At 38.4% G+C, this 17,293-nt stretch overlaps 1 protein-coding gene across 1 annotated transcript; it reads right to left on the bottom strand.

Annotated features, from left to right (window-relative positions):
- Nucleotides 1-289: 289 nt before the first annotated feature.
- LOC134816376 (major facilitator superfamily domain-containing protein 1-like) lies at nt 290-17,292 on the bottom strand. Its single transcript, XM_063825198.1, has 13 exons — nt 17,062-17,292; nt 16,805-16,902; nt 16,568-16,678; nt 16,299-16,407; nt 16,068-16,170; nt 11,672-11,770; nt 11,244-11,373; nt 10,970-11,088; nt 6,655-6,782; nt 6,360-6,473; nt 5,966-6,105; nt 1,198-1,366; nt 290-561 (listed from the first exon to the last, which is right to left on the bottom strand). Exons 1-13 carry the CDS (start codon nt 17,290-17,292, stop codon nt 469-471), a joined length of 1,644 nt encoding a protein of 547 aa, XP_063681268.1. The 3' UTR covers nt 290-468.
- Between the last annotated feature and the right edge of the window lies 1 nt (nt 17,293).

The following is a 17,293-nucleotide window of genomic DNA, read 5'->3' as shown; positions in this document are numbered from 1 at the left end:
CCGATTTCGTTAAAAACTATTTACGGTTGATAACTATTTTACAGTTATATATTTTGTTTGAAATAAATTTCGTCGTCAAATTTGTAGTGTGAATATTGATCGTTATAATTGAATTGATACTATTTCAGAATATGAGTATGACGTAGAAATGTCGATACGTTATTCAGCTATTTATTTCCATTAGAATCTGTCTTCACTGAGTCTATTCAGAAACAATCAGAAATTTGAATAAAAGAACTATCAAATCATGAGACTCAAAAACACTACACGAATCCACCAGATTAATCGTGTATTAGTTGGACGATCGTATCCATTTCATGCCATTGCTAATACAATATTGAGGGTAAAATGTACATAGTGTGTATTGTATAGTGCACAATACACAGATTGTGTCGAGCAGTACATCACAAAACAGCCCCTACTCTTCAGGGCGATCAACAAAACAGCTCAGTTTGATGATAACAGTCTTCACTTGAGCAGACCTCTGTTGGCGTTGGAGGAAAACTGGTAACTTTGACCGAGATTTATGCTTCTGTCCGCAAGGCTGCGATGGAATTCCGCCTAAAATAAACCCGTCAAACTAAAGGTGAAAGCAATCAGGGAAGCAAACAAAGGTACAGTATGACCAGAACAAACCTTAACTATCTCGATTTAAGAATAAAACTGCAAGAAAAAGGGGCAGCAATTGTTCTTCTAAAGTATAGTAGGTTTATTATGGCCACACCTTATTGTAGGGGAAGCTAATACAAATGTTTCATGTTAAATTGGTACGTTTAATTAATCAAATCAATAGAAAAAAGCGCATTAATCGTATTAATCAAATCAAACAGAATACGTCATGCAATTGTGTAAAAGCAGGACTTCTAACGACGAAAATGTACGACAGCTTGATTCGCTTGTTACACACTAGCAAATCGAGGAGCATTATATATGTAGAAAATTATCATTGAAAACTGAAGTGTAAAGGAAGCTCATGCGGCAACATTTAAAAACGGTGTCATCAATTATCATAACAAAAAATCCCAACATCTCAGGACGATAATGATATAATTATACAAACAAAAAATAGTTAAAAAGAAGAGAATTACGAAATAAATTAAATGACACATTTATAGTGAAATGATAGAATAAACGATTGAACCATTTAATTAGATAATTCACTAATTAAGGTACCCATTTGGTGCCTCTAAAACTCACGGATCTAGTGAAGTCATTTTGGTTACCCCCCTCAATCCTAGTCAGGTACTTGCTCCTCAGCCCCCTGGCAGTGGAGGATCTAAAGGTTTGACTGACGTCCAGCACAGAATTATCAGAGATCAGGGGCTCTCTGTAATCCTCTCCTTCCAGAACAGAACGGATCTCTGCTCTGAAATTAAATATTATGATATTGTTGTTACAGTAAATCAATAAAATAAGTTTAACAATCAAACTTCAAACATTTTCTAAGACTTGATTCAATTAAATCGCGATTGGAAAGTCAATGATAAAAACTGCAGGTTAAGGCCACAGGGGGGGGGGGGGGGGGGGTTCCGAGGTCGATTTTTTAAGATTTTGAGATATGTTGTAGAGCTCGATCTAAATTTTCAAATGCTTTTGTCCTTACCGAAAACAAAGTTTCCTATTTGAAGATATAGTCGCGCGTTGAATTTTGAGGTTTACCTGTAATTCTATTGTAAATGAAAACTTTAAATGAAATCGTGTTCAAAATCTATGGGGGGGGGGGGGGGGCCAATGGCATAAAATGGCATAAAATGGCATAAAATGGAGACTTTTTCTATGGAGAAAATGGAAAAACCCATGAGTAATTCTCCATTTTCTCCATTTTATGCCATGAATTTTGTCTTCGAAATTTCATCTTTAACACCATTTAACACCTAAATTGGACATCCTTACATGTTTATTTACGCTTACTAGGGGCGTAACAAGCTTATGAAAGCTCATAGTAGGCTACTAGATGCTTATACTAGGTTAGTAGAGGCACACTTCAGGCAAACTCATAATTACTCAAGCCTAGTGTAAAGTTATTTCTACAGGCTACAGCAGGAGTGAGTAATAGGGGAGAGTAATAAGTGAGACCTACATCCTCGACAGTCGAAACAAGCTCGCACTGCAAAGGGGAGCCCTGCCTTCCGAGATCGCATTACCAGGGGGAAGCCTCGAGTCCAAATTTGTGTATCGAGGGGTAGGTGCAGACTTCGATAAACCGAAAAACCAAAAAAATATTTTCGGCTTATAATGAAGAGGGTAGCATGAAACGTGGAGAAAAGTGGTTTTTAGAAAAACTTTGAAAAATTTTGACTTAGAAAATTTTCGGCCCGAGTCATTCTCGATACGTACCTCTCGTATCGAGAGCTCCCGATTCCGAGCTCGTGTTGCAAAGGGGAGGCCTGCCTTCCGAGATCGCATTACCAGGGGGAAACCTCGAGTCCAAAATTGTGTACCGAGCGAGGGGTAATTTTCTAAGTCAAAATTTTTCAAAGTTTTTCTGAAAAACACTTTTCTCCACGTTTCATGCTACCTTGTTCATTATAAGCCGAAAATATTTTTTCGGTCAAAATTTTTCAAATTTTTTCTGAAAACCGCTTTTCTCCACGTTTCATGCTACTCTGTTCATTATTTGCCGAAAATATTTTTTCGGTTTTTCGAAGTCCAAACCTTCCCCTCGATACACAATTTTGGACTCGAAGTAATGCGATCTCGGAAGGCAGGCCTCCCCTTTGCAACACGAGCTCGGAATCGGGCGCTCTCGATACGGGAGGTACGTATCGAAAATGACTCGGACCGAACATTTTCTAAGTCAACATTTTTCAAAGTTTTTCTGAAAACCACTTTTCTCCATGTTTCATGATACTCTGTTCATTATTGGCCAAAAATATTTTTTCGGTTTTTCGAAGTCCACACCTTCCCCTCGATACACAATTTTGGACTCGAAGTAATGTGATCTCGGAAGGCAGGCCTCCCCTTTGCAACACGAGCTCGGAATCGGGAGCTCTCGATACGGGAGGTACGTATCGAAAATGACTCGGACCGAACATTTTCTAAGTCAACATTTTTCAAAGTTTTTCTGAAAACCACTTTTCTCCATGTTTCATGATACTCTGTTCATTATTGGCCAAAAATATTTTTTCGGTTTTTCGAAGTCCACACCTTCCCCTCGATACACAATTTTGGACTCGAAGTAATGTGATCTCGGAAGGCAGGCCTCCCCTTTGCAACACGAGCTCGGAATCGGGAGCTCTCGATACGGGAGGTACGTATCGAAAATGACTCGGACCGAACATTTTCTAAGTCAACATTTTTCAAAGTTTTTCTGAAAACCACTTTTCTCCATGTTTCATGATACTCTGTTCATTATTGGCCAAAAATATTTTTTCGGTTTTTCGAAGTCCACACCTTCCCCTCGATACACAATTTTGGACTCGAAGTAATGTGATCTCGGAAGGCAGGCCTCCCCTTTGCAACACGAGCTCGGAATCGGGAGCTCTCGATACGGGAGGTACGTATCGAAAATGACTCGGACCGAACATTTTCTAAGTCAACATTTTTCAAAGTTTTTCTGAAAACCACTTTTCTCCATGTTTCATGATACTCTGTTCATTATTGGCCAAAAATATTTTTTCGGTTTTTCGAAGTCCACACCTTCCCCTCGATACACAATTTTGGACTCGAAGTAATGTGATCTCGGAAGGCAGGCCTCCCCTTTGCAACACGAGCTCGGAATCGGGAGCTCTCGATACGGGAGGTACGTATCGAAAATGACTCGGACCGAACATTTTCTAAGTCAACATTTTTCAAAGTTTTTCTGAAAACCACTTTTCTCCATGTTTCATGATACTCTGTTCATTATTGGCCAAAAATATTTTTTCGGTTTTTCGAAGTCCACACCTTCCCCTCGATACACAATTTTGGACTCGAAGTAATGTGATCTCGGAAGGCAGGCCTCCCCTTTGCAACACGAGCTCGGAATCGGGAGCTCTCGATACGGGAGGTACGTATCGAAAATGACTCGGACCGAACATTTTCTAAGTCAACATTTTTCAAAGTTTTTCTGAAAACCACTTTTCTCCATGTTTCATGATACTCTGTTCATTATTGGCCAAAAATATTTTTTCGGTTTTTCGAAATCCACACCTTCCCCTCGATACACAATTTTGGACTCGAAGTAATGTGATCTCGGAAGGCAGGCCTCCCCTTTGCAACACGAGCTCGGAATCGGGAGCTCTCGATACGGGAGGTACGTATCGAAAATGACTCGGACCGAACATTTTCTAAGTCAACATTTTTCAAAGTTTTTCTGAAAACCACTTTTCTCCATGTTTCATGATACTCTGTTCATTATTGGCCAAAAATATTTTTTCGGTTTTTCGAAGTCCACACCTTCCCCTCGATACACAATTTTGGACTCGAAGTAATGTGATCTCGGAAGGCAGGCCTCCCCTTTGCAACACGAGCTCGGAATCGGGAGCTCTCGATACGGGAGGTACGTATCGAAAATGACTCGGACCGAACATTTTCTAAGTCAACATTTTTCAAAGTTTTTCTGAAAACCACTTTTCTCCATGTTTCATGATACTCTGTTCATTATTGGCCAAAAATATTTTTTCGGTTTTTCGAAGTCCACACCTTCCCCTCGATACACAATTTTGGACTCGAAGTAATGTGATCTCGGAAGGCAGGCCTCCCCTTTGCAACACGAGCTCGGAATCGGGAGCTCTCGATACGGGAGGTACGTATCGAAAATGACTCGGACCGAACATTTTCTAAGTCAACATTTTTCAAAGTTTTTCTGAAAACCACTTTTCTCCATGTTTCATGATACTCTGTTCATTATTGGCCAAAAATATTTTTTCGGTTTTTCGAAGTCCACACCTTCCCCTCGATACACAATTTTGGACTCGAAGTAATGTGATCTCGGAAGGCAGGCCTCCCCTTTGCAACACGAGCTCGGAATCGGGAGCTCTCGATACGGGAGGTACGTATCGAAAATGACTCGGACCGAACATTTTCTAAGTCAACATTTTTCAAAGTTTTTCTGAAAACCACTTTTCTCCATGTTTCATGATACTCTGTTCATTATTGGCCGAAAATATCTTTTTTTAAAATAATTTTTCTCGAAATTCTAAATTTTTCAGGTTTTCCATGGCATAAAATGGCATAAAATGGCATAAAATGGAGACTATTTCTATGGAGAAAATGGAAAAACCCATGAGTAATTCTCCATTTTCTCCATTTATGCCATTGGCCCCCCCCCCCCCAAATCTATCTTCTTTTTCAGTTTATGACTTAGAACCTTGTAACTTGGCAACAATGTTCTTCAAGGTATTTTGAGTTTTTGTTATGTAACGATTTATGATATCTTGCTCAAAAGCTGAGATATGAGGTTAACCATGAGTGCCGGTTACAAAATTTAAAATGGTTAACCTCATAAAAAGAGTTAGGAGAAAAATTACAACAATCGTTACATAACAAACTTTTAAATTTATTTCAGGAACATAAGTTCCAAATTTGAGGTGAAATGGATAAAACTCTAGGAGAAGATAGATTTTGAAGTCAAAAATTCGAGGTTTTCAGGAGAGGAAAAAACTGTTTTTTATTTTATGTGATTTTTGAGTATTTTGCCTTTATTTGTATATTTTTCAAAGTTTAACTGCTGAAATAACACAAAAACAATAAAAACAAAGCTTATCGTAGTTTTCAGTTGTAATGGCATCAATATTTCTGCCCTCCATTATCGATTTATCAAAAAAATGAGGTTAAGGAAGAATTGGTTAACCTCATTTATAAAAAAAAAGTAAAATAGCTACAGACAAATGAGTGGTGGCTAAGTATCCACCACAAAAATATATATTGATTCAAAGCATAATATTTTTTGAAGCCTCGACCCCCCCCCCCCTGTGGCCTTAACGGCCAAAATAGCATCCATATTCAAACGAAAATTATAAAGACACAACTCATATCCACTCACTCGTTCATTTCTTTTCGTTTGGCAGGGGACGCGTTAAGATAACCGCCGTTAGCAGAATCCCATCCCCATAACATTAGGATACACACGGCGGAGAGGGCCAGCCAGGCCATGAACTGCAGTGACAATAGGAAATACCCATACTGTGGAGGGGAGGGGTTAGGCACATTCCTGAATTGCTACGAATTTATAATTGCAATGTTTATCAAGGAATCATATAAGCGTAAAAATATGCATTATAATATTATGCAAACTTCACAATTTTACGTTCCATTTTACTAAATTTTGAATCCATGAATCTTGTGACTACTTGTATACTGTGACCTCATTTCTTGTTTAATCACATATCCTGCAAGCTATACAGGATTGTTATGTTGAAAGAAATAGTAGCAGTTACCTTTCCTACGATAGTTCCAGAAGCGATGGAGACGAGAGCCAGTCCCAGGTTCTGTATACTCTGCATCATGCCGTACGCGGTACCCAGCTGGTATTCCGGCACCACCAGCGACACCTGCACAAGTATAGTTTACTAAACTTATATTTTCTACTTTAATGCACTTAAGTGCACTTTCACTTTTTTTCAACTTTAACACACCACAAGTTTTTTGTTGTGGGGGGGGGGGGGGGGGCTATTTATATTTTAACACTTGACACAGAAACTAAGACGGGAACTATTGGCGCAGTTTGCTTACCATGGGCCACAGGGCACTCGCACACATGCTGTAAGCAAGAGCCATCATCACCATAGCAACGTAGGGGTGAACAAAGGTGAAAGCAAGTAACGCGTGAGCTCCCGACGTTATCAGGATAGCGCTCAGTACTGAAAGTGATTTCAGTTAAACGTCATCACTCATATTGTGTGCTGGTGATTGTCTCATTGTCTTGTCCTTCCCACGAAAATAAAGGTTCCAGATGTTCTAGATGTTTTAAACGGTTATGAGTGGTTCACGTCATCTCAAAAGCCACAATAAAAACTTATCAGACCATATTTCTCGGTGCTGGAAATTCTAGAGCCGTTCTGAAGAGGCCAAAATCTTAACGATACGTTTAGAGAGGCTCGATGATGAAGTCTCCAAAATGAAATACAGTAGATTATATTTATTTGATTTCATTCAGTCCAGTAAATCCAGCCTTTTGACCATTTAACTAGATGAATTAATGGGTCGGAATATTACCAAACTTGCACGCGCGCAAAAAATTGATCGAGACTTGAAAAATCAACATTTTCTTCAAAATGAGATAACTTGGTCCAGGAATGAGAAAAATGAATAAATCAAAAAGTTCTGAGTATATCAATTTTCTGTCTATAACTCCCACGACATTTTAGTAAATCTTAAGGAGGTCAGATTAAAAAAACAAATTATGTCATTATTGGCTAGGATTTAGGAAGAAGACTGTCTTATCACGTGAGAACGCCAGTGCCAGTTCCGGAAAGCATAATGTCATTACATTCACACCACTCTCCTCATTTCATTTCTCGCCACCGACAGTGTAATCCATCAGGTTTTATGTATATAAACATTACCGTTTCCGATAAGGACTGAATTAAGATAAACAGAGTGGAAGTTGAACTTCCACTGCCGCTGCTTTGCTTGGATTGACTACTGCACAGTGCGTGTTTTGCGCCTTGCAAGTTGCAATCTGTATGTGATTTGTTGTGGAACAGATGGGCGTAATTTCTAATTTCATGCACCTGATTTTGATCACCTCATGCCTTATACTTATATAGTAAGCCACTAGTTTATAGAAGTTGATGTCATTGGGTACCAGTACCTGGGTAGTACCAAATCTGTCTGATAGAGATAAGTTTTAGGCCGTCATTCCCAAGACGCCATAATTATTCATCTGATTGCTTCCCTTAATATTATCACACGTGTGTACGTCACATGAATTCAATAATTTTAGAGTTAATCATGGTTGAGTGGTCGCGGCCTCCTTTTGTTGGCTCCGTGTCTAGTTTGAACACCCTTCCATAATAACGTACAGCAATCTTACCTTAATGAGCTATGATATTTAAATCCTTGACTCATTCCTGGTTTACAATTTACAGCTGTGGTTTGATTTAATATGAATTATTTGCCTCTAAATCTAGGGGCGGTGCACGCGTTCAGTCTATTACGTTATTTTAACTTATTAATATTAATATCATATATTAGTAATTCTAAAGGACTATTTAAATTTGGTCGAGACCTTACATCAAATTCCCGATAATTCACGAATCACAACTTTTAACTAAGCAGCAGTTGGTTGTGACAGGTTGGATCAGGCATTGGTGCCAAATCTGACATTCTCGTTGTTAAGTGTAACTACTATAGTTAGGGTAACCAGTTGCAACTCCCCGATTGTATTTACCGAGCCTCTCAAAGCAACAGATGTCTTGGTAAATATATAAATAGTATCGCTTTCGTCTCGATATTCCGCTCTGGTCAACAAAATCTGGGGGGGGGGGGGGGGGGGGGGGGAGGCAACCATATTAAAGTATATTAATATGGTTGCCCCCCCCCCCCCCCCCCAAAATCTGGACATTTGCGTAAATTCAAAGGTCCTGTCTAGCGATATAATATTAATATTATCTGGATGATAAAATTTGATCGATGGGTCCACTGATGATCAAACAATCATTACTAAAGTTTAAATCTAATACAACCCTCCGGTTTCATGTAAGGTTGCTAGGGTACATAACGAACAGCTGAAATTGCCAGGTTTTGGCACGGTCAATGCCTGATTTATCGATTAGCATTCGGCCAGGTGTTATTTACTGTCAATCTTACAATTGACAAACCTGTCAATCTGACTCTTCATTAACCTTTTATCTACCTCTGTTAAATTTCCGATAGGTTTAATCCCAATTTTATTTTCCTTCTGTGATTTTTCATTTTTAATATAATTATAACACTACAATATAATATTATTACATTTGTTGAGGACGTTACATAAGGAATTGATCGTCCTAAGATGGCGTTTCTCTTGTCTCATATTATACTTATAGTATTATTACAACATGATTTTATCCTTGATGTTTCTATAGAGATGTAGGGTGTCATTGCCATTTTCGACATTGACTCTTAGATTTCCTTCTGTTATTGATTGATTGATTGATTGATTGATTGATTGAGGAGCACTACCCAGAGGCATTACTTCGCACTAACGCCTTAAAATCTTTAATTACAATCAAATATAAATATATGCACACAATGTATAAAATATGATTACGCTATAAGCAAATTTAAATAGTACTATTAAACATTTTTAAATAACTCTTATCTCTTGACATAAATTTAAAACAGCGACACAGGGTCTGAAGAATGCGCGGTGATATTTTTATCTTGTAAATGACAGTGAAATTGCGCGGTAGCGATAGCATTGTAAAAATGCTCGAAGATAGTCATATTTCGTTCTGAGGTAAAAGTTTTGTTGCTCGTCACTATCAACGTAACGTATGCTGTACCGAAAATTTCGGGACATATTTTTTGCCATCGAATTTTGAGATATCTTGAGAAGATAACAAAATGTTTTTTCATCATTTTCGCCACAAACATGACTTGATAAACTAATATTTATTACGTAACTTCCCAATGTGTACTCCCATAACTTTTCTAACTCTGTTTCTACATCAGCCAGTATGACAGTAAACTCAACAGAAAGCACAGACATGTTGGGGATAATAGTCCACCTCACAACAGAACAAGGAACTGCCCTCAACCTCACCCTCTCTCCAGATATCTACGACACTCCCGCCTCGGACTGGGAGCGCTACATCATCCTACTCTGGAGTACTTTCTGCGCCCTGGTCTCCATTCCAGGTAACACCTCAGTTCTAGTCGCCTCCGGCTGGTACCATGCCATCAGACTGGACAATGTCTCCGTTATCCTCATCAGAAACCTAGCTGCAGCGGACTTGATCTACGCGATAACCGTCATTTTACCCACAACCTGGTCCGTCCTGCAACAGAAATGGGTCCTGGGACCCTTTCTCTGTAATGTCCAGTTCTTCTTAGGATATCTAACCTGCCTTGCTAGTGTGATCTTAGTCTGCACTTTGAATATAAGCAAACTAACCACCCTACTGTTCCCACTGCACGCCCGAACCCGAGCTAAACGGACTGGCAGGTTCATATCCCTCCTTATCTGGGGCATCATACTGGTCGCTCTTATACCGGTGGTATTGTGGGTAGTTACTGGGCTGGTAGAGTTTAGTAGCAGTAGCTACAAGTGTGATGGGACTTATGATGCATCCAGTGGCCAGTGGTGGCTTCCTGTCTATTCGGTTATTTTTGGACTCCTGCCAATTATCTTGGTTGTGGTATCAACGGTTTGGCTGCTTCACTTCGTTAAGAAAGTTCGGGGTCTACAAAAACAGAGCGTCATTACCAATATTGTCATATCTGTAGTTTATATTGTAGCGATATTTCCTTATGTAGTTTTACAAGGTAGTTATATTGCTCTGGACCCCGAAAAAAACAAGATGTTTTACGAATATTTCTACAGATTTTCAGTTTTCATACTTTGGATTAACAGTACAGCTAATCCACTCATTTATTATTTTACGATTTTGAGCTACCATAATTTTGTGAAGCGAATGTTTAAATGTAACTCTACGAAGAAAACTGTTACAGTGATTTCCAATAAGTTAGCACATAGTCTTAACAGCTCGAGTGCTTTTTATCCAAAAGATTTAGGCAATGTTGTGATAAAACTGTCAATATGAAATCTATTTTGTTGCCAATGGCATCATACCCATTATATATAGTCGTTATGATCTAGGTCAATAGTCGATTAAATTAATAATTTTGAATATGGATAAAAAATGTGAACAAAATGAAAAAAGGTTCCAATCTTCACTTTTACTTAATTATTTTTACGATATTCTTTATAAGAAGTTTTACAATCGGACTTGTTTTACTTCTAAGTTATATTGAAACCTCGAATTATTTTGAAATTTATACATATGAAAAGTCAGCACTGCACAGGTCCTATAAGTTGTTAAAATAGAAAGAGAAAACTCACGCCACGCAATGTTCCTCCCATAGCGGTCGATAAGTATTCCAGCAAGAGGGGAGGCCACTGCTCCGATAAAATAAACTAGAGAGTTGCAGACACCAGCTTCATCTTGTGTCAAACCAAACCTGAAGCACACAAATTATCTAGCTGCTATTATCTTGCTAATATTATCTTGCTAATATGTTCATTATTATTGTTAATATAAACAAAGTGAAACTAGGAATTATGTAATATTAAGAGATTAATTTGCAGAAATAAGTGTGAAGTGAAGAAAACTAACTTCTGTTCGAAGAAGAGTTTTCCAAGAGAAATGAAAGGGAAGATGGCGACATAGTAGGTAACACAGATAGCAAATATCAGCCAGGTTGCAGTAGAGAACCGGGTTATGTCACTCAGTTTTATCGACTCTCCTGAAGATCACAGGAGTAGGGAGTTATATATCACATGTTTAGATAATCTTGCGGGCAAATCAATCTTTTTTGATTTTACAATTCTTTGAACAATTCAAACGCTGGCCGCTGGCCATTGGTTACAAATTAACAAATGAGTTGAAAAATGAAATTTATTACGGAATGATTAATAAAAGAATCGTAAATACACAAAATATCAATTTCAAGATAAAAATCTCAACAATTTCGGACCACCACATTTTTGAGTGTACACGAGATACATTCAACACGTCATTATTGAATATGTGTAATATCTGACCTGTTCCAGAAGCTTCCTTTTTGAGGATCTTGCTAGCTCTTCTGTCGAGTAATGCTAAAACCACGGAGGCAAGCAAGCTCAGAACACACAAACCAGCACCTGGAATGGAGCAAGTCAGTTTGTTGATATTATCTGAACTCAGTGTACATTTTCTTTTAAGAAGTTATACACTAACAATTAATTTCGCGGAGCGCCATGGCGCGCAGTAAGTGCTATGATTATTATGAACATATAAATATGCTCGTTAATTAGAAAAAAAAGTTCTCACATTATGTTGAATGCCTATCTAGAACTTAGCCCATATATTCGATGCACACGAACTTTTAAAATCTAAAGGATGCTTCGTTTCAGATTTGATACGTGAAATCACATTTTTACATTTTTACTGTCTCATTGAATGAGTTAGCAGAGGAGAGACCCGATAAATACTGACTTTATTACTCGCTGCAGGTGACACCGTTCAATGGGGCCACCAATAAAAGTATTCACTATATAGCTGGCCCTAACAATGTGAGCACCCGACTGAATCGCATAATGTCCGAACAAGTGCAAAAGGGCGCCTTATTCTAGCATCCGCACCTGTGCAAATGTTAATTTACTACAGGTACCGCTCCTAGCACTCTCCTACCATATCTTGAGATATTAGAAAGGATCGATTGTTATGAACCTCGCCCCCAGTTATGGTATACATTGACAATTTCTAGGGGCAGCTTGGATCATCATTGAAGAATTGCTTGGTATCGGAACAGCAGACACCTTACAGTCAATGGAGGAGGCAACATGTCACATGTAATTTACATGTGTTGTGAATATGATGGGAACTGCTGGCCCAGATAGAAGCTTTATTTCATCATCGACCAGGTGTTGACTCTTCACTCGCTGTGCTTCGTATTTCCATCTAATTCCCCCTATTTAGAAACTACGTAAAGGATTCAAGTACCAATAAAATATCGGTTGCCGACCAGGACCGATCAGCGCGGCATTTGGTCGACTTCTGGAGCAGGTGACAGGTATTTTGTAGGCAGCTCTAACTTCAACTTGTATCTTGGCGATTGTTACTGTTATAACTTATAACGTGCTGGATGGTTTATTATATGTGTACGCAGTGTGATATAACTGTAGGTGGTACCCGCCGTATGTGACTGTGTACTGTAGCATGTACTATGTAGTTAATGAAACATGAGGGATTAATTGATTTTTCATTTCCATATCTATAAATTTTACAGCTGTGGTTTTTTCCTTAGGGTTAAATCAAATCAAATGCTACAATATAATATATTATATCGTTGAGCAGGTGTTCAATTTCCCCAATATAAAGGTCACCTCCAGTTTTTAGTTTCAATTACAACCCAACTGTAAGAGCATTTTACCGTGAACTATTGACAAAGATTGAGGCACAAAATTAGCACCTTTTAATGATTGTCAAATGTCTTGATAAGGAACAAAGGCTTCCATTTCACAATAGTTAATTGGTTTTCTTTTGTTCTTGACCGTGTCCGCCAATTTGCAGGCGTTAGTTTGTAGCAACCTTTACGCTACTATTTCAGGATTTGTGCAGTTCCCATACCACATGTTGTTGGTCTTGGACTAAATAAAATAGGGAACTTATAAAACAGCTGGTATTTTCTGGTTCAGAGAAAAGCAACTATGAAGTCTTTAGTTCTAGTTATCATTTATCAGGTTATTCGTCCTCATGCTCATAGGACGAATAACCTGCTAAATGTTACTAGATAAAAAAGATAGCGGTGTTCATAAAGCACCCTTATCGTTTTAACTAAGAACGGGTGGGCTGTTTATCCCAGATTGGAATCAGATCATGGCCTCAGGCCTTGCTGTATCTGATTTTTGCTCTATCAATTTTCCCGACAGACTGCAAATGTAATTTAAAATTATCTGCCCTTAGATTTTCCATTCCCAAGTTTTTCATTAAAATGAAAATAACGAAAATAAGTTGACCTAAGGTATGCAATGACCGCAGCCGGCAGCAATAACTGATAACATGATTTCATTGGAATTTTAAAACTTTAATTCATATCGGTTCCTGTGATGTCACAAATCTTACATATTACCAAAAACTATTTTAGGAAATGGCACAATACGAACTACCTCTGGTGACAACCGTTCTTAAGTGTGTAATAGACGTTGTTGGGATCACTGCGAACAGTCTGTCACTCTCCTACTTCATCAATAGACAGAACAAAGGACTGGGAAACAGATTGCTAATGTTACTAAACGTGTGCGACTTATTTGTGTGCGTTACCAACTTTATGACAGCGATAATATATCAGATGTGCTTATCACAAAATTGTTTGAGAAAAGAAGACAATTGGGTTGAAACCAGTTACAACATCTGTAGGTTCTTCTACGCTATGTCTTTTGACTGCACAGGATTCTCAACCAGTCTTCTCAGTGTCACTAGATCAATCAAAGTTTGTCGACCTTTCTATCGTATCAAGGGAATATGGACTGCAGCGAGTTTTGTTTTCTATTTTATTTGCTCATCTATCAAGGAATTTATTTGCTACGTTGGGGGAGATTCGAAAATAAGATTGATACTTCAGATATACTATCCATTGGTATATTCATCAGGGACTATTTTATCTGTTATATCTGTTTTTGTCTCTAGCGTGGTGACGGCAAATTGGTTGATGAAAAAGAGAATGGCCAGAGGCAATAGTTTGGAGACTAATCGACATGCAACAATAACGATTCTCATTCTTTCAACTGTCTTCTGCCTTCTGAACGCCATATTCATTTCTGCAGCTGTGCTGGAATTTTGTGTCAAATTCAAAGTAGTGAATGAAACTTACACACTTTTCCTGTACAGGGACGCGGATTTCTCAATAGCAGTCAACGTCAACTCGACAATAAACCCGATAATATATCTGACCAGAAAGAAAGAGATGAGACAATTTGTTCTGGAAGTTTGGAGGAAAGTGAAAGATAAGCTATCTAGATCCCAGGCTAAACCAGAAGTCAACGTTTCAGGGTTGACAATGAGGAGTCTAGTAATAATCAACAATCCACCTATGCCACTTAACAATTATCCTAATATGATAATAGATACTGAGATGGTTTGAGGGTGTCGCATTACTTTCATAAAAAGGTTTACGCAATAAATAAATTGCTAGTATAGTTTATCACGGCACCACTTGAGTCTTGAAATAAAATTCGATTTGACATCAAAATAAGTGTATCTTTCCTCAAAATTCTTTGATATGATAATAACATAACTTCGCATTTTCAGTTTCTGCATGTTAAGGGGAATAATGACAAACCATCCGTGTATTAAGCTGAATCCCCAAAATCTTGTCAGTAAATTCAATGTACTATCAATATTTTCAGAGTAATAGAATCCTATAAAAAGAAACCATTGACAGTTCTCATCAGACATTCGTCTCTTAAAAGATAATTGATCTTTGATTTTGTGAGATATATTTAGCACTTATTTAACATAAAATGATCCCATATTATTTGTTGTTCATGTTCTAGTCAGTGGCAGACATGGGGGAACTATGGGGTGTTCTCATACTAAAGGTTGTAGTTATGGGACTTATAAAGCACCTGGCTCTAGCACTACTGGTTCAGAGTAAAACAATTACTAAGTTATTATTCCTATCTAGAAACCGAGAAACGGGGGAGTACTTGTACCAGCTTCTTTTTAAATTATGCCACCTGCTACACCCTGAGGTAACAGGCATACCTCGCATGCCTAGTGAGGGACTTAATCATCAGATTCCTGAGTTACAAATAAGGCTATATAATCGGGGGAACAGAGAACACTTGTCTGCATGTCTGCTGAATGGCAGAAGTAACCACGTGGAGCTCTTGTAGATGAAGTAAAGTCTCCCAACTGAATGTTATGAGTTGCACTAGTTCGACAGTAGGATCAGCTACTAAAATATGGTGCCCCAGAAATTGAACCTTGCCACTTTTGTTTGTGGCTCCTGACGGGCAAGACTTGTATTCCAACTTATGGCAACTTAATTCAGAGGCCCTTCTTCCCTATACGTAACTATATGTTTTACATGCTGTCTTAAGACGATTATGTCGTTCCACTTTAGTCTATACGACATACGTTTTCAGGTATTTCAGGATCCTTCTTGTTTTTTACTCTCTCAATTTTCTCTCAGCCGGTGAAGTCGCTTTAGTAGCCAGGACCTCTTTTGTCTGAGGGCACCATTTAATGAGTAATGCATCACTTTCTGTATCGTACGTGCTGTTCCCGTTGACAGATCAAATTATTATCGAATCCGTCTTGAAATGAATTATTAAATTTTGGCCAGATAAACATTGCGCGCAAATATGCGCGTTCTTTCGCGCACAGGAAGTAATGCTTATGTCATGGCGCGTTACACAAAAAACAATAAATCCGCAAAAGTGTGACCGAATTTACCAAACATCAAGAGCGTTCCCATCAGGTGAGCTTTATTGTCTCCGAAACTGGAGGCAATAGCCTTGTAGAACGGTAATAACGTTACCATACCAACTGTGCTTCCCTGAAGTATAACTTAAGATTATATTCATGAACAAAAGTCTCTCTTCGGCAAGAAAAATCAGTCACAAAGAGTTCAGTGATTTAGATTTAGACAAATCGTCTTTAAAAGTTCTAGTGAGCGATCCTTACGATTCTAGAGAAACTGAGCTGGATACCAAAGACTGTGTTGATTTCCCTGCCCCCGAACCACGCTACCACATACGTGTTACCGGCTACTGCTAAATTCTCACCTCCCAACCTGATATAAAGATATAACTATTATTAAACGAAATGTATAAAGTTATAACTATTATTAAACGAAATGTAAGACAAGAATAATCGTAGATACTAGACTCTCAAATTACCATAAAAACTTCAGTGAAATACAATACAATGACACAGCACAATTGTCTACTCACCCGAACACAAATCTACCGGCATACATGACATAACGGTTATTAAGATAAGCTCCAGCAGCGAATATTATCTGTCCGATTAGGATTACCAGTCCGAATAGAAAAGCTCCCAATCTGAAAAAACAAACAATCTTAATCTTCGGAATATGACGATTCGTTTTATACAGATTATCGATTTAAGAGCATCACGAATGATAACCATAGTACATAAATAGTAATCTCGGAGTATTGATAAGTTACCTGATACCGAAGACTCTATCAATAAGGTAACCCCCAATAAAGCAGAGAAATACATTAGGCCAACTGTACAGTGAGTAGAGCAACATAAAATCACTGCCCTGAAACAAAAATGTATCATTGAGATAATAGGCATTAGATTCCTTGACTTATTGCTTTATCAATACATTTCGATTGACCTGCCCACAGTTGAGATAACTTTAAAGCTAAAACACTACACGGATTCTACACTCACATACCATGATCACACGATAACATACCTCTAAACCTAGGTCTGATTTGAACTGGGGAGCCAGCGCGGCGGGGTTATCATAGCAAAAGTAACTCCCAAACGACAGGAAACATATAAAGGCAAGCACAATAAACCGATGAGGTCGTCTCAGAGGATTGCACAGTATACCATCCCCTAAACAACCAAAGTCAGCTGGGTCTGGTTCGATTGGGTCGGTTAGGCTGGCATCTACTAAAGGCTCATCATCATCAGCACTCATA

Source organism: Bolinopsis microptera, chromosome 6 (assembly GCF_026151205.1).
Source record: "Bolinopsis microptera isolate Bmic1 chromosome 6, MBARI_Bmic_1.0, whole genome shotgun sequence".
Classification (NCBI taxonomy): Eukaryota; Metazoa; Ctenophora; class Tentaculata; order Lobata; family Bolinopsidae; genus Bolinopsis; species Bolinopsis microptera.
This window is presented reverse-complemented; position numbering and strand designations above follow the sequence as displayed.